The sequence below is a fragment of the Mauremys mutica genome, chromosome 3, assembly GCF_020497125.1.
Source record: "Mauremys mutica isolate MM-2020 ecotype Southern chromosome 3, ASM2049712v1, whole genome shotgun sequence".
NCBI classification, from domain to species: Eukaryota; Metazoa; Chordata; order Testudines; family Geoemydidae; genus Mauremys; species Mauremys mutica.
The window spans coordinates 145,712,509-145,734,981 of NC_059074.1; the positions used below are offsets into that span (position 1 = coordinate 145,712,509).

At 41.2% G+C, this 22,473-nt stretch overlaps 1 protein-coding gene across 1 annotated transcript; it reads left to right on the forward strand.

Annotated features, from left to right (window-relative positions):
• The first annotated feature begins 96 nt into the window (after positions 1-96).
• Positions 97-22,473, forward strand: YIPF4 (Yip1 domain family member 4). Its single transcript, XM_045011914.1, has 6 exons — positions 97-328; positions 7,341-7,515; positions 11,375-11,546; positions 14,970-15,047; positions 16,003-16,116; positions 21,193-22,473. The coding sequence occupies exons 1-6, from the start codon at positions 244-246 to the stop codon at positions 21,328-21,330; spliced, it is 762 nt and encodes a 253-aa protein (XP_044867849.1). The 5' UTR covers positions 97-243; the 3' UTR covers positions 21,331-22,473.

The following is a 22,473-nucleotide window of genomic DNA, read 5'->3' on the forward strand; positions in this document are numbered from 1 at the left end:
AGTCACCGCCCTGAAAGGCGGCCGGAGAGCCAATCGGAAGGGGCGCTCTGGCAACCAATCAGACGGCGCCTTACAAACAGCCAATCGGAAGGGCAGTGGCATTGTTGTTGTCCTGTCACAGGGGGTTGCGCCGTGGAGCAGCTGGCCCGGCCCGCTGCCGCGGAGTGAGAGTCTTGGCGAGGCCCGCGGCCCGCGCCCCTTCCTCTCGGTCGCGCCTTCGCCGGCCCCGCAGCGGGCGGGGCGATGCAGCCCCCGGGCCCCCAGCAGCCGCCCCTCTACGCGCCCAGCAACGGGGACTTCACCTTCGTCTCCTCGGCCGAGGCGGAAGGTGAGAGCGGGGCCGGGCAGGTTCGCGGCTCCCGGCCCGGGGCCGCCGCCCTGTTTGGGGGAAGACGTGGCCCCTGCCCCGTTACGCTTGTGGGTGTCGGGGGCTCGTGGGGGACCCGGCAGCGTCTCTCCGTCTGGGCGCTAGAGGTGGGTGGGAGGGAATAAAACACAACAACTTCCCTGCGAAATCCCAGCTGCGCGCCCGGGCCCGGGCCGCGGCTCCGTCTGCGTGGCACAGGCAGCTGCCTGTGGGGCTGGTCTCCTCCTCCGGCAGCGGCGCTATCCAGGCCGGCGCCGCGCAGGGACACATCCGTGCTTGTGACCGGGGGGGGGGCTGGGTGTCGTGTCCCGTCCCATGCCTGGTGCTGAGCAGTAGGTATCTGAAAGCGAGTATTGTGCGGCCAACACACTATATTATAGTGTGACGAATAGGCTGACAATACTGCCTGAGTGGCTGTAATGTACCAAATGTGCCTCGTGAGAATGCTGCCTTCCTCTCAAGATATGCACTCGTGTATAGTAAAGCAGTATTATGCCGCCTGCAGTCCGACTAGCAGCTGCATCCACCCCCCGCCCCCAGCAATATCTACCCTAGAGTATGAATGATCATTGCATGTGTATTAACATAACTGGTGGCTCTGAGAGCATGTGTATGCAGACGTAATTCAAGATTTACATACAGCCCATCCTGAAACTAGAACCAGCATGGAAATGTACCAGAAAACTGAAGACTAAAGGGAGTGTGCTTATTCATTTATTAATGAACATAAACTGTGGTGAGTCAAGTCTAAAAGTAGAATTAGGCCAAACAAAAATTTGAAGTGCAACTAGCAAAAGACTCAAACTAGCAGCAAAAAATTGTTTTAGGAACATCAGAAATAGCCTGCCAAACAATCAGTGGCACTACTGGATGAGTGAGGTGGTAAAGGACTACTCAAGGAAGACACGGCCATCATGGAGAATATTCCAGTGGGAATTCTATGCCTCTGCACAAGTGCAGAATGAATGTCCTCTGCAGATTTTGGTGGTTTTTTTTGTTTTCCCCGAAGAATAATTGATTCTGATGGGGAGGTGAAGGGAAGCCATGAGTGGAGTGTTGTGCATCCCTCCCAGACAGCGGTCCCAAGCAGGTGCATCTGTTCAGGCATCAGGAGCAGACAGGGGAGAAGTAAATCACTGCCTTAGGACCGCCCATGTGTGCATGCAAGACTCTGTCCCTCTTGCTTGCTATTGTGCTGTGCCCAGTGCAGAGGGGCAGGATGCTGGGATGTTTCTGGAGCAGGCATGGGGTGGGTCAGGCCCTTGCACTGTGTCAGGGTTGGGTGCAGCCTTGCCACCAAGTCCATGTGCAGGAGAGGTGAGGGGGGCTGCAGGATGATCCCCCACCTCTATGCAACCAATGACTTGCGCACCCCACTACTGTGTTGGAGCCTATACTCCCAATGCTTTTCTAATCTAGGTCACCTAGGAATCAGCTGAGGACATGAATTGGTGTTGCTTTATTTCTTGCTTTCTATTAGATCTCACTGTCTTGATTCCTTCCTCCTATGTGCAATTCTTGCATGTCTCCAGAGTGTATACTTGCTGGTTCCTGGAGGAGAAAGGGAGTCATGTAAAGTTTTCCCACCCTCTTCTGATGTTGAGATGGACACCAAGATGAGCCTGCTTACATTCTTGCCCTACCTTGTGCTAAGGATCAAATACACCCCTCTCTCTAATGTGGTGATCTACTGACCATTCATTTAGAAAAACATATCTGCTTTATTGTAAACATACTCAGTATCTTTCTTTCTGTTTTAAGAATGTTTTAAATTAGCCAGTCTGAGCAGAAATGTAATTCTAAAATGCACTGTTTTGCACCATTTAAAAATCAGGCACCTAAGGGAGTATTTTTATATATAAATTTAATTTTTTTAAAAACTCATTTTATAGAAGGTCTCATTATTTAGCTTGCTGAGTATAAAATAATATAAGAATGGCCATACTGGATCAGACCAAAGATCCATCCAGCCCCGTATCGCGGCTACCGACAGTGACCAATGCCAGGTATCCCAAAGGGAGTGAACCTAACAGGTAATGATCAAGTGATCTCTCTCCTGCCATCTATCTCCACCCTCTGACAAACAGAGGCTAGGGACACCATTCTTACCCATCCTGGCTGATAGCCATTAATGGACTTAACCTCCATGAATTTATCTAGTTCTCTTTTAAACATTTATAGTCCTAGCCTTCACACCCTCCTCAGGCAGGGAGTTCCACAAGTTGACTGGGTGCTGTGTGAAGTTCCTTTTGTTTTAAACCTGCTGCCCATTAATTTCATTTGGTGGCCCCTAGTTCTTATATTATGGGAACAAGTAAATAACTCATTCACTTTCTCCACACCACTCATGATTTTATATACCTCTACCATATCCCCCCTTAGTCTCCTCTTTTCCAAGCTGAAAAGTCCTAGCCTCTTTAATCTCTCCTCATATGGGACCCATTCCAAACCCCTATTCATTTTAGTTGCCCTTCTCTGAACCTTTTGTAATGCCAGGATCTCTTTTTTTGATATAAGACCACATCTGTACGCAGTATTCAAGATGTAGGCATGCCATGGGTTTATATAAGGGCAATAAGATATTCTCCATCTTATTCTCTATCCCTTATTGAACAATTCCTAACATTGTTTGCTTTTTTGACTGCCACGGCACACTGTGTGGAAGTCTTCAGACAACTATCCACGATGACTTCAAGATCTCTTTCCTGATTAGTTGTAGTTAAATTAGCCCCCCCATCATATTGTATGTACAGTTGGTTATTTTTTCTAATGTGCATTACTTTACATTTATCCACATTAAATTTCATTTGCTGTTTTGTGAGATCTTTTTGAAGTTCTTCACAGTCTGCTTTGGTCTTAACTATCTTGAGCAGCTTAGTATAATCTGCAAACTTTGCCACCTCACTATTTACCCCTTTCTCCAGACCATTTATGAATAAGTTGAATAGGATTGGTCCTAGGACTGACCCTTGGGGAACACCACTAGTTACCCCTCTCCATTCTGAAAATTTAGCTGAAAGAACCTGCAGGATTACAAAAAGCTGTGTGTGTCAGTGTCACTATTAGTATGACAAAGTATTAAAAGTTTAAATAGGATTACACAACACACATGGTTTCAGTACCTGCATCATGTCCACACCAGCGCATCTATTGATGGAGCCAACTTGTGCAGAAAAATTAGTTACAAGTTTTCCCCAATGTAGATGTAGTCTCACTGGCAAAAACTGCTGTCTGGTGTAAAAACTATGCTCTTTTTCCACTCCTTGGTTTGTTTATCTTCCTTGTCTCTGACTCATTTCTTTTAGAGGATGCCACCTCTCAGTGAGCAAGCGCCACATTGTTCTTCCATCCATTGTATTGCTGCTTCAAAACAGGAGCAGAGAAGATTCTGCTTTGAAAGTCAGCTTTCAATTTGACTGTCTGCGAAAGAGCTCAGTACCACTTGCACAGGATGCTCTGCCTCAGTGAGGCATCACAAACAAGTTTTTGAAAGGTTCCATAGCATCATACCATTACCAGTAACTGCAGGACTTCCTTGAAGGTAGACTGGTGGCTTTTGATTCCTGTAGCCTCATGTCCTTTCTAACATATGTCCTGAACATGGTTCAGTAGGACTACGTGGTCAGGCGTGTAGTATTCATGATGAACTGTTCAAAGTCACAGCTTGTCAGTAACAGACAACTGCTATAAAATAGTCCTACTAAATAGAGTTTGGCCACAAGTCTTCCTGACCTAAGACAGGATCCAAAACCTTACCAGTCTGGTAGAAATGTTAAGCAGGTGGCTGCTTGTTATGCTATACAAATGTTGGGTTTGATGGCAATAACCATATTCATAATACAAAGTATACCTCTCCATGAGACAAACTTTGTAGATAATGATATCTTCCTGGAACCAAACATCTGTATGCAATACAAGAGTTCTTGTGGTAATGGATTAAGAGATTCAAAGGTCAGAAGGGACCAGTGTGATAATCTAGTCTGACCTCTGGTATGCTACAGAGTATAGAACTTCCCCAAAATAATTCTTAGAGCATAACTATTAAATAAAAAACATACAATCTCAGTTTAAAAATTGCCAATGATGGATGAGGACAACCTCTGAGGCACTCTCCAGGTGCCAATCCAGGGACAACTTTCAGTTATAAACTTCCAAATGCCTCTCCCAGTCCATTTCTGCTTCAGAAATTATACTGAATAGAGAGCCTTGCTTGCACATGCACCACTCTACTGCTCAAGCTGTTGCTCTCAAGAGCTAAGGGAGTTCTGTCAGACTAGTTCTAAATTGCTGAAAACTGAGAATAAAAGTCCTGCACAGATGAGTGTGACATCGTGCTCAGGTCACCCTCAAAACTATGTGTCAGTTTCCTGTGAGCACTCCAGCTTGTCTGCCTTGCTGGCAACCGTCAAGACTCTGCCAGTCCACATGTTGCCTTACAGGTGACAGTCAGTGCCTCCCACAACCCAAGTGCCCTGTTGGCCTTACCTCAGGCTTGCAGCCTGGGGCTTTCCTAGGCCAGAGCTCCCCGGCTCCCTTGGCCTTTCCCCAGCCCTACTCCACTCTAGGCACTTGGTTAAGCTCCCTGCAACCAGGTCCTTCTCTCTCTAAACACAGAGGATACTGTTTGCATGAGCGTCTGGCTCAAGCCTTTATGGGGCCAGCTGGGTCCTGATTGGGGCATGGCCCCAGCTGAGCCTGCTTCCCATTCAGCCTGGGCTGTTCTCGAGCCCTCTCCTAGGGCTGGTTTTAACCCTGTAAGGGCTGGAGCGGGTAGCCACCCCGCTACAAGCAGACACAGGGAAAACTTAAGTTCCAAGAGTGAATTGTTTAGCTAACTGAGTTTAAGGCAGAATTCTAAATTGGACTTAACATTGAGCATTAAGTGAAAACTTTATGCATACAAACAGAATAGACTAAGTCGTTATACCATCATTATAGGTTGCATCCTGACTTTTTAAAAACTTAGTGTATTTGCATAGTCTCTTACCCTATATCGTTCACATAAAAATATAACAACAATAGACATTGTCAAACTTAAAAAATCCCTAGATACTATGTCTATACCCAGGTTTGCTGTCAATTATATGGTTCATAGACACTTTTCCTATGTTTCCTGCTCCCTGCCCTCTTTCCCTGCACAGAGAAATATGACTTTTCCCCTAGCATTGGCCGGGCAAGATTCTTAAAGACTGGAGGTGCTTCCAGGTTTCATCTTGTAAATATTTGCAGAAATGCCACTGTGATCTATCTATACTCTGTGCCAACTATGCTTACTGCTGTAAAACTCTCAAAAAGAAGAGTTTCTATACAAAAGATGTCACAATCTGACAAAAGGAGGGGAGGGACACCTGGGAATAGAAATACTTTAAATTGTTTTTGTTGTTTGTTTTAAACAACTTGATTTGGTTTAGATTCTACTCCTGGGCATTGCAGAAGTGCCTTTCAGATAGATTTGACTGCTGAGAGATTGGTTTCCTGGTGAACAAGTGTGTATATAGAGAGAATTTCATGGGGAAGGGATGGTATGGATAAGGCAGGAAGGTGGGAGCAGGGAAATGGAGGCAAATGGAGTTTCATTAAAGAGAACCTGTGAAACAAAGGGGTTGAAGCCAACAAAATGAGATCAGAGTTCTTTCTTGCAAGGTTCTACACCAGTGTACTCAGCACAAGCTTTCTACAAAAGTTGTGCTTTTTCTAATAAATAGTGATTGAAACTCTGTGTTCTTGGAAGATTGGTACTTCTCCACAGGGTATTCTCTAACTTTTTAACACAAAATGCAGCCTAGAATGGCATCCCTTCTTTTGTGACCTTTCCCATAATTTCCTACTTCTTCCCTGCCTTCGTTCTGTTTTCAGTTATTACTCTGCTACTCTATGTCAGGGGAAGGCAACCTATGGCACGGGTGTTGAAGGCGGCACACGAGCTGATTTTCAGTGGCACTCACACTGCCTGGGTCCTGGCCACCAGTCCAGGGGGTTCTGCATTTTAATTTAATTTTAAGTGAAGCTTCTTAAACATTTTAAAAGCCTTATTTGCTTTACATACAACAATAGTTTAGTTATATATTATAGACGTATAGAAAGAGACCTTCTTAAAACATTAAAATGTATTACCGGCACACAAAACCTTAAATTAGTGTGAATAAATGAAGACTCGGCACACCACTTCTGAAAGGTTGCCGACCCCTGCTCTATGTCATTCTAGTTTGTCTGTACTTCATTGCGAAGTAAGTGAAACATGCCAATACATTTTAGTTTGCCTTTTGTGGTATGTATACATAAACAGATGGAAAGTTTCCTTGCTTTGCTCCTTTTTGTTTCTTTCAGTGTTGTGCCAGGACTAGATCATTCTATGTCAGAGAAGTCTGAGAATCTCTCCTGACGCTAGCTCTGAATAAATAAAAGCAGGGCCTATGGAGTTCTGGTAGTTTTCTTTTTTTAAATGTCTGTGTAAAATCCAGGTTACAAATTGAAATGTGTCTACAAAAGGTTTTCCTGTTGTAACCAGTCACACATACAAGGGAAAAATGGGGTGGAATAGAAAGGTGCTGGAATGCAAATAGGTTGCGTTTAGTGCACTTGAAGTACTAAGCAGATTACTATCGTATGCCACAATAGTAGCAATGTCATTTAACTAACATCCGTGAGTAAGTAAGTCCAAAACTGTCAAACCGTAATGTCTACAGTTAGACATCTAAATGAAAAGGGTAACTTTAGACACTGATGTTGGACAGTTTTGGTTCTAGAGCAATAATTGAATAGTTTTGTCAACATTTTCTGTCTATATAAAATATTTTATCACTTTCAAATTATGCATCTCTTATAGTGTACAATTTTATTCTATAACTTTAAATATTTCTTGGTATTAATCTGTGTAGGGTAGACCTACTGGAATACAGAAAAAATAGGCGTAGCAGTTCAAACTGGCTTTTGTGAAGATATAAACATGTCTTTCTCTCATTTTTGTTCCAAGATCTTAGTGGCTCTATAGCATCTCCAGATGTTAAGCTAAATCTTGGAGGAGGAGGAGGAGGAGGAAGGGGAGAGTTCATCAAAGAATCTACTGCAACAACATTTTTGAGACAGAGAGGATATGGCTGGCTTCTGGAAGTAGAAGATGATGATCCAGAAGATAACAAGCCACTTCTGTATGTCAAAATTGCTCTTTTGATATCTATCTTCATTTTCTGATTAATAACTTTTTTTTTGGTTGTTTTCCTGAACGTTGGTGAGCAGTTAGTCTTTTTGCTGTGACTAGGATCCCACAGTGATAAATGGCTTAACTTTAAGTCTGTCATTGTATTTGTAACATTGTAAATCATTATCTTTATTCAGGTTTTATTTTTGTGTTGTGGGGAAGAAGCAGCTGAAACATGTTGCTTGCCTTGCTTTAGGGGAGGGTGGAAAGGATGAGGTAAAACTTGAGTATAACTGGCCTTGGCTCATATAGAGTACCACAAAAGGTTGTTTTCTCACTGCTTCTTTTAAACTTTTGTTCTTTTAATGATTAACAAAAAATCAAATCTTAGGCTTGGTCTAGACTACAGAGTTAGGTCAATATAAGCTGCCTTATGTTGACCATGTCAGTAATTAGGCGACACTGTAGCTATAGACTGCATTACTTACATCGCTGATGGCTACAATTCTTGTCAATTCTGCTGGAGCTGTGAAAGTGACAAGAAAGTCTGTTAAGTTCCTTGCTGTGAACCCTGAGCCAGGCTTACAGCTTGGGCTGTCATCCCTGGGTGGGTGTGGGGCTCCAGCTAGAACCTGGCTGCCCCCCAGACTCCTGGCTACCTGCTCCCAGCAGGCTGCTGCCTGGGCTCCCACTCCGAACCCAAGCTGCCACCGAGATCCTGGGCTCCCAGCTACCCATGGGGCTCCCAGAGCTGTCAGAGTTCCGCTGCTCTGAGCAGAGATAATAGCAGTGTGAAGTTGGCAAGAATGTCAATTTCACTGCTGGTAGGCTCTGTGCTGTGAAATTGAGCCTGCAGGAGGCTCACAGCTGGGGCTTTCACCTGGGGGGCAGATGAGGGGCTCCAGCTGTGAGCCCCATGTGGCTATCAGTGCCCCACACTCAGCTGTCAGTGCCCCACAATGCCCCACTTCAGTTGATGCAAGTGCTCCTGGTGAGGACATGCTTCACTAGCAGGAGGAGGGTAGTGTGGACACCAACAGCCAATTGAATTACTGCAGTGACTGTGTAGGACGACCTGAATTAAGTCAACTTAATTTTGTAGTGTAGACAAGCCCTTAGATCGTGTCCTTTCTATCCTCCTCTGTTGTGCTGCTATTAAGATGAGTTTGTTTAGCTTTGTTAAACAATCAACAACACTGACTTACAAAATATCAAGTGAACACTAGCAGTTACTATCTGAAATAAAAGTATTGGAAATAGTGGTGGTCATCACCATAGTCTTGAATTAAATGGACAAAGATTTGGATTTAATTAGGGTTTAACTCCTCTGATATAAATTGACTTCATCAGGGCTTTTAAATGCTAGAGAAAAAAAAATCCTGCACTGTAGTCTTGTATACTAGGATTTTTCAGATCAAGGCTGTTTCACTGAAACTCAGTTTTAAAAGTATTATAAATGAAGTACAGCTCTTTTCCCACATCCTTTCACATTGCATCAAAGGCACATAATCTGTTTAAAGCCAAAACTTACCAAAATGCTGATAAACCCATGCTTTCCCCTGTGCAAAGAGGTATGGTTGGGCTTTGTGATCTAATGGATAGTGCACTTTGAAGCAAGTGATTTTGGTTCTATTCCTAGTTCTACCACTAATTTGCTGTGTGGTCTTGGCAATACACTTAATATCTATCCTGCAGTTTTCTCTCTGCAAAACAAGGATAATACTTGCTATTTTTTGTAAAGCACTTGGAGATCCTCAAACAGAAAGTGCTGGGAGACAATAGATATTTCTGGAGACATTAAAACTCAATCTGCATCTCCTAGAGTAGTGAACCCCAAATATCTTTTCATATGATAAAAGTCGCACGCTAACCTTTTTTTTCATCTCTTTTCCTAGAGAGCTAGACTGCTACATTGGGGGTGACAAAGCACAGGTGCTCTCTGTCACATAAGACTGTACACTATAAAGGCCAAGTCTGTGCACCAAAAGGTGATCTGTGAATTCTTAATGTTTATTACACCTCACGATTGGAGGACAAAGCTCCTAACCTTAATGCTTCTATGGATTTAAAACATGGCAGGCTGCCTGAGAGCCAGCACTGACTCTGTTCAATTGAGTCAAGGTCAGACTTCATAGGACAAACCTGTCTTTACTGAGGGATGGCCTTACTCATGGCTCACCTGCAATGACAGCCACCACCCTCTTGAATGAGAGAAAAGTCAACGTCAGGCAACAGACAAATGCATATACATGATGGAACTTATTGAGTGGTGGGTCTATGTATTTAACTCCAGAATTTAAATGATTATATCACGTGACCTTCAGAATTAAATGTAAAACGAATAGTTGCTGACTTTAGGATGGATGGAGAGAAATGCATGCTCCTGTCCTTAGACAGTGGAAGGTGCTAAAAACGTTGTGGCAAAGTTCAGTAAAAATACCTTGCTATAACAGAAGGAGATAAACTGCCCTAAGACTTGCATATACAAAAATAACTTCAATAGACTTAATAAAGAATATTCCCTGTCTGGGGAGACAGTGTAGCTGCCTGTTTTCACTGGACTTAACTCATGGTCCAGCTTTTCTGAGAGAAGGCTATACAACAAAGACCCTCTTATTTCCAGAGTACATTGTAACTGAGCATCATGAGACAAAAATCAGGCAATAACTTATTCTAATTGTATTTAGCAGTTCTGTAGTGATTTTCATCTGTAGAACTCAGTCCTTTACAAAGGAGGCCAGTATCATTACCCTCATTTTATAGAGGTGGAAGTTGAGGCACAGCATGGAGAGGGATATGCCCAAGGTCACCCAGCAAACCAGTGGCAGAGCTGGGAATTGAACCCAGATCTGTGCCTTCTAATATATAGTGGTCCTGATTCTGTACTTTCAGACCTATGCTCAGATGGGCAGCTGCAGGAAATCTCTTGAAGCTCCCTACTTCAGAGCCGCCTAGTTCCAACTGTGCCAGGGGCAGCCCTAACTTGCACTAGAGTCCATCGGTGACCTTACACCAATAGAGGATCAGATATAGCATGCCATCCCTATCTGTTTTAAGACTATTTGTGGCCTTTAAGTGGAGGAGGGAGGTTGGAGAACAGCAAGATCTGCTGATAGAACGTCTTTTACTGGTTTGATCAGCCCTTAGTTATTGCTGTTTACTCATGCTGGAAACCAGCCAGTTGAACTATTGGCATAAACTGTCCTGGGAAACTACCCAGTTGAATCAGTTACCTTTCCTTTAATTAAAAGACCATCAACTTCAGCTTATTGGTATGCTTTTTTTTTAAACACTTTGAGGATTAATGAATCCTACGCTTTTGTTCCCTGTTGGGACCATGCATTATCTTTAATTGGACTACACACATTACATTTATTTATATGTGGTTGCATATTTCAATGTATATAATCTTTAAAATAGCATGACAATAAAAAAAACCTTGACAGATGAATATGGCATACATGTGCCTAGATGTTGGAGGACAGAAGCTTTGCTTTAATTCAGACTGTAGGGTATTTTACCCTTCTTTTGTGTTCCCAACCACAGTATTTATTTCAATATAGCTAATGATAAAATTGCATTAATGTTAAATAAAGTTGTTAGAAATTTAACAAGGGTTTCTTGAAGAAATATTTAAATGATAAAAAATAATTTGTATCTCAGTAGGATGTTGAAATTTCATTTTATGCTGCTGGTATATCTTGGAAGTATTCCATGTCTTTTGTGTCACTGCATCTGAAAGCATGCTGATAATGAACAAACTACAGACTCACTGCTTAATTAACCTGCTCTCACAGATGAATTATTCTCTTTACACAAACTGTTCCAGTACCAAAATATGTAGTAAAGCTTTTGTTTTACAATTGTAGGGAGGAACTGGACATTGATCTGAAGGATATTTACTACAAAATTCGATGCGTGTTGATGCCTATGCCATCTCTTGGGTTTAATAGACAGGTAGTGAGAGATAACCCTGATTTTTGGGGCCCTCTGGCAGTTGTCCTCTTCTTCTCCATGGTTTCATTATATGGACAGTTCAAGGTAGGTATAAACCTTTTCTCTAAAGAGAACTTTAAATATTGCGACTTGAATGCTAAACAGTCTATCATATTTATAGACAGGTGGAAAGCCTCTTCTCCCCTTGCCGTGAGTATAGTGAGAAGAATGGAACATCTAGTTCCAAATATATTTCTTTCATGGGTGTCCTTCTGCATATTAAAAAAACTTGTAATACTATACTAAATGTTCTTTGAACTACATCTCTAAGGTTAATTAGAATAAAAATGTCAAGTTTTGTCTCTGAAATGGAAATGAAGGAAGGGTGGGATTTCTGGAGGCTTGTAATGATATGCAATCTGTCAGATGCTCAGCTGTATACTAACTGGAATGACTAAAACATAAAACCTACATAATAGGTATATTTCATTGCAGTGCTAAAGCAAAAGATGGCACCTTTACAATGCTGGTTCATCTATGTTAAATAAAATGTAAATTGTGACTGAAATTAAGGGACCCGTAGGAATCAGTGATGAAAGTGAGTCACTTACATTTCTGTAGTTGGGGCACGATCATAGAGTAGAATGTCTGCACCATGTTTTTCTGTATGAACACATTCCCTCCTCTGAAATCATCTCCCATCTTTAATTTAGTTCTCAAATACAATTTACATTGATTGTACTATTAACTTCGTAATGTTTCAGTTCCCCCACCGTCATCTGTTTGCATTGCACAGTGAAAAAGATAGTTGGCTTTTCTACATGCTTCACAAAAAAGTTTGGGGACAGGAAACCATTAGAAGACTTCCCCCCGCCCAGCCACGTTACCCAGGCACATACTCTTGCAAACATCTTTAGTAAAGACATCTCTTCCAGAGAGGGGAAGAATTAGCTCTGTGTCCGGACATATTACTAATGAGTTGGTAAGAATTCTAATTCAAAAGTGGCTTATTCAATTGGCAGTTAGATACTTGCTGGTTGAACCTTCTGCATTATAGTCATAGTAGTAAGTTTTTTTTTTTCAGATAATTTAAAACTTATTTACTGGTCTTATTACCAGAAAACCTTTGTATAAAGATCTTGAATTTATTGTGGTTACAAATAATGCAATAACTGTCTGGTACTTTTTTGTCCTCTCACATACCTTTTCCTTCTCTTGCTCCCACCCCCATAATTGAATAAATTCTGTCTTCTAAATACCTCTGTCTCTTGTCACTTGACTTCTCCTATGATTCCTTCAGAACTCAGAGAATGCAGCTTTTGATTGGCCAGCAAGAATTATAGTATGGAGATGCTTGGCCTTTCTTCCACTTTTCCAGTATTGCCCAAGTATAACATCCCTCGTAGTGCTTCTAATCACTGCAACCTTTAAAAAGTGACAGAACTTAGATATGAACCTAGGTCTTCTCTTAGTAGCACCTAAGCGAGCCCCCCTGCAAGCTCCACTTATAATAATGAGTAAACACCTTTAACCCTATCTTTAAATATAGCAATAAGTAAGGCGGTGTTTTAGTCACGGGTATTTTAGTAAAAGTCATGGACTGGTCACGGGCAGCAAAGAAAAATTCACAGCCCATGACTTGTCCATGACTTGTACTATATACCCCTAGCTAAAACTTGGGTGCTCGGGGGCGGCTCAGGAGCCCCTGCAGGTGCTTGGGAGTGGCCCAGGGCCCTGTTCGGGGGTGGGGGGTTTGGCATGACTAGCAGACTCCCTACCTGGTCTGCGTGGCTCCCCAGAAGCAGCGACATGTCCCTCAGCTCCTAGGCAGAGGTGCGGCCAGGAGGGCTCCACGTGTTGCCCCCACCCGAGCACCCACGCCACAGCTCCCATTGGCTGCGGTTCCTGGGCAATGGGAGCTTTGGGGGTGGTGCCTCCAGGTGGAGGCAGCGCGCAGAGCTGCCTAGCCACACCTCCACCTAGGAGCTGAGAGAGAGACATGTTGCCATTTCTGGGGAGCTCCCCCCCAGGGAAGCACCACCCAGAGAACTCACCCCCTTACACACTCCAGCTCCCTGCCTCATCCCGGAGGCCCCCCCTCACATCCCGAGCAGTGTCCGGTGCGGCTGGGCCCAGGGGCTGCCAGACCTGCTCCCGTGGCCTCCGAGGCCAGCCACGCCAGCCACTACAGAAGACATGGAGGTCACAAAGTCATGGAATCAGTGACCTCCGTGACAGACTCGCAGCCTGAGCAATAAGCCATACCAGGATGTGTAGTATTACAGTATGCTATTAGTCAAGGTAATTAATTTTGAGATATGAGCCTGAAAGGGAGTTCCTTCAACTTCCCTAAGGTGTGCAATAAAAGCTGATGAACGCTCACTCTTGAATGGCTTATTTCTATTAGTATAATTGACTAATTTTACATATGACACATTAATGTGATTTGTTGTTTTGGATGGGAGACAGGTGCGGGGAAAGAAAGACAGTATGCACTGTTTCTTCCCACAGTGAAACGTAATGGTTTTATGATGTTTTTTTAAATTATTACAGAATTTTAGCTGAAGAGACAAAATCTGTAGTGACACCAGCTTCATGCTCTTTTCACCTTCCCTTTTTGATTTTTACAGTGCATATGAGTTTTAAATGCAACCATACTTTGAAGCTCAGAGGCTGTCTTGGGGGTGCAGGTTCCCACTGTAGAAGTGCTATTTTCAAAGGAAAAGCAATATTTCCCTTATTCTGCTTAGCAGCTGCACTCCAGATCAGCTGGGCTGCGATTTAATTTAAGTGTAGGCTAGGGACCTGAATTGCGTGATAATTTAAGCCAGTTTCATATTAAGAACTGAGGAGAGGAAGAAACCTGGGAGGAAGACTACATCTTAAACTAGAAGTACTATCAAGGTGTAGAAAGAGTTAGGAGTCATAACTTAGATCTCTATTCTTTTGATTTTATAGTTTTAAGGGTGACACACAGTATTCTGTCATCCCTAGAGACCATCTTCATCAACCAAGAAAGGAGATACAAGCTGAACATTGGTTTTTCTGTTTGTTTTGTTGGTTTAAGCCAACCGCTCAATGTTGTCTGAGCATGCTTTTCATTGGGTGTGAAGAGATATTGATTTCCTTTTGTGTTTCAGAGTAGAATGAAAACAAACATGTTACCATCCTATAAAATCTGAGACTCAGCTGAACCCTCTCATCAGTGGATTCACTAAGATTTAGCCAGAGTTCTTTTAATTCCAACATTTTTACTGACACCTTCCTGTTCTGATAACAAAACCACACTGTGGGTAAAATACTGGTTTTACCATATTTTCTTGTTTGAGCATTCCAAACACACTAGCAAACTTGTCAGAAAAGATATTGTATAAATAATAAAACATCTGAATTTTATTTCTAAATTCCATTGTAAAACTGAATAATACAAGGTTTGCTGCAGTTGACTTTCTTATGAAACCAAAGTGAATTCTGAATTATAATAAAAATAATTGATTGATAAGAATTAATTGTTCTCTCTCTTTTAAGGTGGTTTCTTGGATTATAACTATATGGATATTTGGATCCTTGACCATTTTTTTATTGGCCAGGGTTCTTGGAGGAGAAGTAAGTAGCATGTGAAAGTGTGATTGATATATAAAATATTCAGAAGTGACTTGGGTTTTTGGATGCCCAACTTGCGGCACTTTAAAGTCACTTAGTTACTTTCTCAAAAATCTTGACCTCCCATATTTAGACATGAATTATAGCACAGTGTGGAACACCTTGGTCTCTGTTGAAATTGAGATTCAAGGTAAATTCTTAAGAGTTAGTCAGATCTAGTCAGATAGCTGCTAGCTAGTGAACAAGATTTGATTAAAAATAAGAACCAATCCAAATCTTTGCCTTAAATTCTAACAAACTCATTTGTTCATGTAAGTCTGGATTTAAAAAACAAAACCAGACCCTTGGTCAATTTCACATGCATTTATTTAAACTGCTCGCATTTACCTACAACCTGGCCAGAACCAGAAGTATATCAGAAATACTACTAGACTTCTAGAGCATCCTTTCCACAATTTTCACTGCTAACATGAACTTCTGTCATTAATTTAGGCTTCCCAGAGTTATTTTTGTGTGGGGGGTTAATTGCAGATATTCTGAATTAATGACCATTATCGAGTTGATAATTTGAAATCTGACCGTGTATTTCATACATACCATACTAATTTCTAAATGCTGCAGTAATTATGTAATACTTATTTGAAATGCATTACTCTGTCATTACCAGTAAAGAACCTTGGCATTAAAAAGACTGGAAGTAACCAATTGTTATAATTTGCATAAATATATTACCCTGTGAATTTACATTTAATGACAGTAATATCAAAAATTCTCTTTGCACATTTTAATAACTTTAATTCTGAGCCACAAGACAGATGCATGTACTCAACACTACACTTACTGGAATAGCTACTAATTTCATCATGACAAAATGTAAGTGTTTTCTCTGTTGACAAAACTTAGGAGCTAAATTGAAGAAATGTTTTTTATTCTTTATGAATTGATTTATAATTTTTAGGTTGCATATGGGCAAGTTCTTGGTGTGATAGGATATTCTCTACTTCCACTCATTGTAATAGCACCTGTCCTCTTGGTGGTTGGATCATTTGAAGTTGTATCTACGCTAATAAAAGTGAGTTCAGTAATGTTTATTGTTTGTCACTATGCTTCATAATATTATGTTTCCCTGAACAAAGTAATAATTTTAGTAACTTGTGATAGAATTTTAAAAGTACTAGTTGAACTCTTGTGACCCTCTTGTCCAGAAACAGAGGTCAGGAAGTCATTCTGTCTTCCCCATAATTCAATATATGATATGTTTAGTTATTGCAACGTGAATGGTAACGTCAGTCATGTTCAGAGACCTCTTGGTAGTAGAAGTAGTAATCTCAAAACACTTGTACAAAGAAGGTAAGTAGTGATATCCCCATTACAAAGATGGAAAACTGAGGCAGAGAGAGCCAAAACTGACCAGCCCAAAGTCAACTGCCAGTAGAGCTGGGCAAAATTTTTCAAACAAAACTTTTTTTAGCAACACAATGCAGATTTGGTAACACTGAAATGTTTCGGAAATTTGTGTTGGTTTTCCAAATTTGTGTCCAAAAAATGTCAGGAAAAGTAGAAATGTTTCATTTTGACACTTCTGAAATGAAACTAGGGCTGTCAGTTAATCTCTGTTAACTCAAGCGGTTAATGCAAAATACATTAACTAGGTTTAAAAAAAGGCACAATGAATCACAGTTTTAATCACATTGTTAAACAATAATACAATACCAATTTGAAATTTATTATAAATATTTTGGATGTTTTTCTATCATTTCAAATATATTGATTTCAATTACAACAGAATACAAAGTGTACCATGCTCACTTTATATTATTATTTTTATTACAAATATTTGCACTGTAAAGAGATAAACAAAACAAAGAGTATTTTTCAGTTCACCTTATACAAGTACCGTAGTGCAACTTACAAATGTGGATTTTTTTTTTTTTTTACACAACTGCATTCAAAAACAAAACAATGTAAAATTTTAGAGCCTACAAGTCCACTCAGTCAGTCCTACTTCTTGTTCAGCCAATCGCTCAGATAAACATTGTTTACATTTGCAGGAGACAATGCTGCCCACTTCTTATTTACAATGTCACCTGTAAGTGAGAACAGGTGTTTGCATGGCACTGTTGTAGCCAGTTTTGGTATTAATGAGCCAGATGCGCTAAACATGTGTATGCCTCTTTGTGCTTTGACTACCATTCCAAAGAACATGTTTCCATGCTGAATTTAAATTGATATTCTATTATTGTTCAACTGTGTGATTAAAACTGTGATTAATCGCAACTGTTTTTTTAATTTTGCGATTAATTGCGATTTTTAAAAATCATTTGCCAGCCCTAAATGAAACATTTTGATTTTTCAATTTAAAAAATGCTTTTCAAACTTTTTTTTTTTAAAAAACCTAAACACTCAAAATTGAAACAAAACATTTTTTTCAACTTTACAGTTTGCTGAAAGATTCCTAAAAGTGTTGGTGTTTTTGTTTTGTTTTGGTTTGGTTTTTTTTGGGTTCACACCAAAACAATTTTTCGTTTTTGAATTGCCAGTGAATCAAAAAAAGCTTTTATTTGCCCAGCTTTCCCTACCAGGCCTGTGTCAGTAGAGAACTTTAATGAACTGTATTAGTATGGCAAAAGTTTCCTGAGGGTATGTCTACCCTGCAATTAAAAATGTGTGGCTGACCCATGCCAGTTGACTCCAGGTGTGTGGGGCTTAGGGTACAGGGCTGTTTAATTGCAATGTAGATGTTTGGGCTTTGGCTGGAGCCTGGGCTCAGGACCCAGTGAGGTGGGATGGTCCCAGGGCTCAGTCAGCAGCCCAAGCCCAAACATCTACACTGCAATTAAACAGCCCCCCTTAGCCCAAGTCAGCTGGCACAGGCCAGCCATGGGTGTCTGATTGCACTGTAGACATACCCTGAGAGGTCTCAGAGCTATGTGCAATTCTTTAAAGGCCATACAGCCTGAGCACAACTGCATGAATCTTTACTTGCAACTGTTGCCAGATTTCAGGGAGGTGGCGGGGTTGTCAGTCAAAAGGTAACCTTGCTAGCTTTGTCCTGTATTCCTTTTGTATTGATCAGTTTTGTTAGTTTATCTTTACTGTTGGCTACCAGTAACCACTCTAATTTCCTCAAACTTGAATTACACTTTAGTTACCCTGCAGTTGCACTGTGGTTGTGGTTTTGCTACCTGTAATTACCACTAATTTGTATACGAAGGTTAATCATTTTTTAATTACTTGCCTGTCCATTAATTAATACATAATTCTAAAAATAAGGTTACATTAGTTAAATTTTAGTTACATGGTCATTATTTTATTGTCTTATGGTAACTTTAAGCAGATATGTGCACAATTCACTTGAGTTTCCAGTGCAAAAAATGCAGGACCAAAGCCCTGTATCTAAGACATTTTTAGCCTTGTGAAGCACCTATAGGTTGGCTTGAGGGTATGTACTAGTGAGAATCTTCCAACCTGAGGGTGCTCAGGAACATTCCAGCCAGTTCTTTTCCAATTACAGTCGACAAAGGTGCTCCCTAACAATTCCAAATGATGTAGCTCAAGCCTTTACCATCGCAGCCTTTGCTAAAGGCTATGAATATCTTACTGAATTCCAGTCACTAACCTCTTCTCCTTCCTGATGCTGCCTCCGCAGAGCCCCAGTTTAGGAGTCTCATACCTGAGCATATAATCACAGAACTTTTTGAGACTATGTGCATATTCCACTACTTATGTGAACAGATCCTTCGGAACATTGCTTACAACAGACTAAGGTCCTTTAATAGTCCCTCCAATTCATAGATTTCATTTTACACCAGTGTGCTAAACCTTCTTGCTTGAGGACAATTGGTAGAGCCCTGCAAATCTACGGATATCCACGTTATAGCCGCAGATCATTTTTCCGGATTGGATGCAGATACAATTTTTGTATCCACGCAGCGCTCTAACAATGGGTGTTTGATTATATTTTACACTATGACCCCATTAGCTTGAGACTAGAGGTTTGTATCAGGGCTCACTTGGTCTGAGGCAAGGCAGCCAATTCTGCTTGCCTCAAGATGTGTCAGTGACAAGCACATGCACTCTAACTACTTATGTGACACTCTGCATATTCACTAAGCACTGCTGCTTGTGTTCAGTCTTTTTAAAGCGTTCCTGTCTTGACTTTGCAAACATGATTGTGCATCCAAAGCAGAGTAATCCAAGCTTGCCTGTACCTGGAGGTTTTGTTTTTTCCAGTGGGAAATGTGTTGGAACGGTTTTGTTATTTGGGGAGACATTTTACAGCCTGTGTTTGGGCCAGATGTGTTCTGGGAGTTCTTAAATCCCATTTCTAAGATAACCAATATGGATTTCTTGTAGTAGTTATTGCCTCATTTTTCCACTGGTACACTGTGGAGCTTTGTAGTTTCCAAGAGTGAGACTTCTGCCATAGATGACATCTTTAGGGAAGGGAAAACTACTTATGTGCAGGGAAGAATTCACAGATATAGGGTAAGATGTCCAAAGTGGCTTACGTACAAGGTCACTTAAGTCCTTTAGAAAACTTAACCCTTAATCTTTCAGGATTCTCTCTCACTCATCTACCCTGCTCCACTTCACAGTGAGAGGATTCTGGATATGATGTTTTCTTGATTCAGGCTGGGATTTTCAAAGAGGCCATAGTATAGGCACCCAACTTCCATTAACTTCCTTCAGCCCCTTTGAAAATCCCAGTCTCACCCTCTAGGCCATGGGTGGGCAAATGACGGCCCACGAGCTAGATCCAGCCCGCCAGCCATTTTAATCTGGCCTGTTAGCTCCTGCTGGGGAGTGGGGTCTGGGACTTGCCCTGCTCTGGTGCTCCAGCCGGGGAGCAGGGTTGGAGGCTGCTCCACATGGCTCCCGGAAGCAGCAGCATGGCTCTGCTCTGGATCCTATGCATAGGGGCAGCCAGGGGGCTCCGCTCTGCACACTGCTCCCGCCCCAAGTGCTGCCTCTGCAGCTCCCTTTGGTGGGAACTGCAGCCAATGGGAGCTGCAGGGGCAGTGCCTGCAGACCATGCAGCACGCAGAGCCACCTGGCTGCGGCTCTGTGTAGGAGTTGGAGGAGGGACGTGGCCGCTGCTTCCGGGAGCCGCTTGAGGTAAGCACTGCCTGGAACCTGCACCCCTGAGCCTCTCCCTGTGCCCCAACCCCCTGCCTCAGCCCTGTTCCCCCTCCCACCCTCCGAACCCCTTGATCTCAGCCCGGAGCACCCTCTTGCATCCCCAGCCCCACCCCAGAGCCCGCACCCCCAGCTGGAGTCTGCACCTTGTCCTGCACCCCACTCCCCTGCTTCACCCCAGAGCCCTTACCTCCTCCTGCACCCCAACCCCAATTTTGTGAGCATTCATGCTGTTACCTCTGGGATGTTAATATCTACAGAATTTTTTAAAAAATGTTCTTTTTATGTCTATGGCTAAGTGAAGCTCTTGCTTCCTGTTATTGAAAGAAATTGGTTAGTATGTTCCAGAGCACTTGAGGTAGGAGAATGCTCAGTAAAATGACTAAGGTCACCAGCCTACAGGTGCTTGAGGAGGCCACGTTTTTTTAAGTTTTTCCCATTATTTGCATTGGAGGTACAAGACCCAAGAGTAATAATCTTGCAAGATGACATTCAGAGAAGCAGAATTACAGATAATCATGAAAAAAGTTCAAGTTGAAGAGGACTAAAACAGAGTGAAGAGTTGTTAAATAGTGCTCCCCTGGAATAAAGATCTATACTATCTGAATATGCACACTTACCGTTTGCTTTATTGTAACTATAGACTTTTAAATTCAAATGAGTGCATTTGCAGATGCCTGATGCCACATAATGACCTTCATTGTAAAGTGCTTTGAGATCTGTTGAGGAAAACCAATACATAAGAGCTGGAGATTATTAGTACGAATACATGTAGGTAAAATCTCTCAAATATCCATGAATAAAAATACTTAGAGACCAACATGGTGCATATCTCTCTGAACACAAATAAAATAACATACTGTGTGTTCTCAGTATAACACTCAGGAAAAAATGTAAGGTTTCTTTCCTAATGACCTTCAAAAAAAAAAAAAGTACTGATTTTTTGTATTGGTATCTGGACAGATTTTCTTGTACTGTCAGCTAACACTATACCTTTTTTCTTTTTAAGCTGTTTGGAGTCTTTTGGGCTGCATACAGTGCTGCTTCATTACTAGTTGGAGAAGAATTTAAGACTAAGAAGCCCCTTCTGATTTATCCAATCTTTTTATTATACATCTACTTCTTGTCCTTATACACTGGGGTGTGACCTGAAGTGTTGGATGTGGCCAGAAACAATATTTTATTCACATGCAGACTGGTAAAACATAAGATTAAGGAGGCTGGAGAAAATAGGAGTGACTGTTTTGTATCCAGTTGTTGAAAAGTTTTAAGACCTAAACACACATTTGTGTATATTATTTAATTAAGCAATTATAGCTATGTGGATTTGTATCAGAGTTCTAGGTTTAAGATTCTTTAGATTTTCATGAAATAATATAAGAACTTTGTGTTTTATAAGATTGTGTAGCAAAAATACAGCTTGATACCTGTGCCATAAGCACCAGGACCAGATTACTATATTACATTGAACGGGAATATGAAAAAATATTGGTAATGGTCTCAAAGTGCAATTTTTATTTTCAGTTAAACATAGCTGGCTTTTTTGGCACAGCAAATTCTGTATATATTTATGAAACAGTCCTGATGGTTCACCGAATAGGCTCTATAATTGAGACATGAAGATATTAGTATTTTTTATGTTAAAGCCCCAGATTTCTTTGATTTGGCGTTTGAGATTTTATAAATTCTAATTTAATTTGGGGAAAAAAAGTGTACATGTGTATTTTGTATCTATTGCTTGTGTGTAGCAGATATACTCCTTGTTTAAGGACATACATTGGGTTTTCAACACTTGAAGACCCAAGCATTTGAATTAAAATTCGCATTTATATCTCTGCCCAACGGAGCAAGACATATGCTGTGTGACATTAATTCATTAAATGGCTTATTTGTCGAATCAAATTATTTCATATTTAACAAGATCTGAATTTGAAGTCACACAAAACAACTTTCAACTGCAGCATTGGAGTAAGCTGTCGGAGAAGGAAGATAATGTATCAAATTTGTGAATGACAAAATAAACAGAATGCTTCCCTAACCTTGTATCTGTTTTGTAACACCTCGTTCTGTACTGCTTTTAATGTTATGTAATTTAACCAGTCAGGAGTGTTTTTCTAATATACTGTTAATCTTTTGTAAAATGAAATATTAAGATTCTTAAAAGCCTGATTCTGCCTCCATTGAGTAAGTAAGGCAGAATTAGGGACTTAGCAACTAATTTTCACACTAATTTTGACTATCAGATTAGGTAATATTGTGATAACATTAAATACTTCCTGTATATACTATA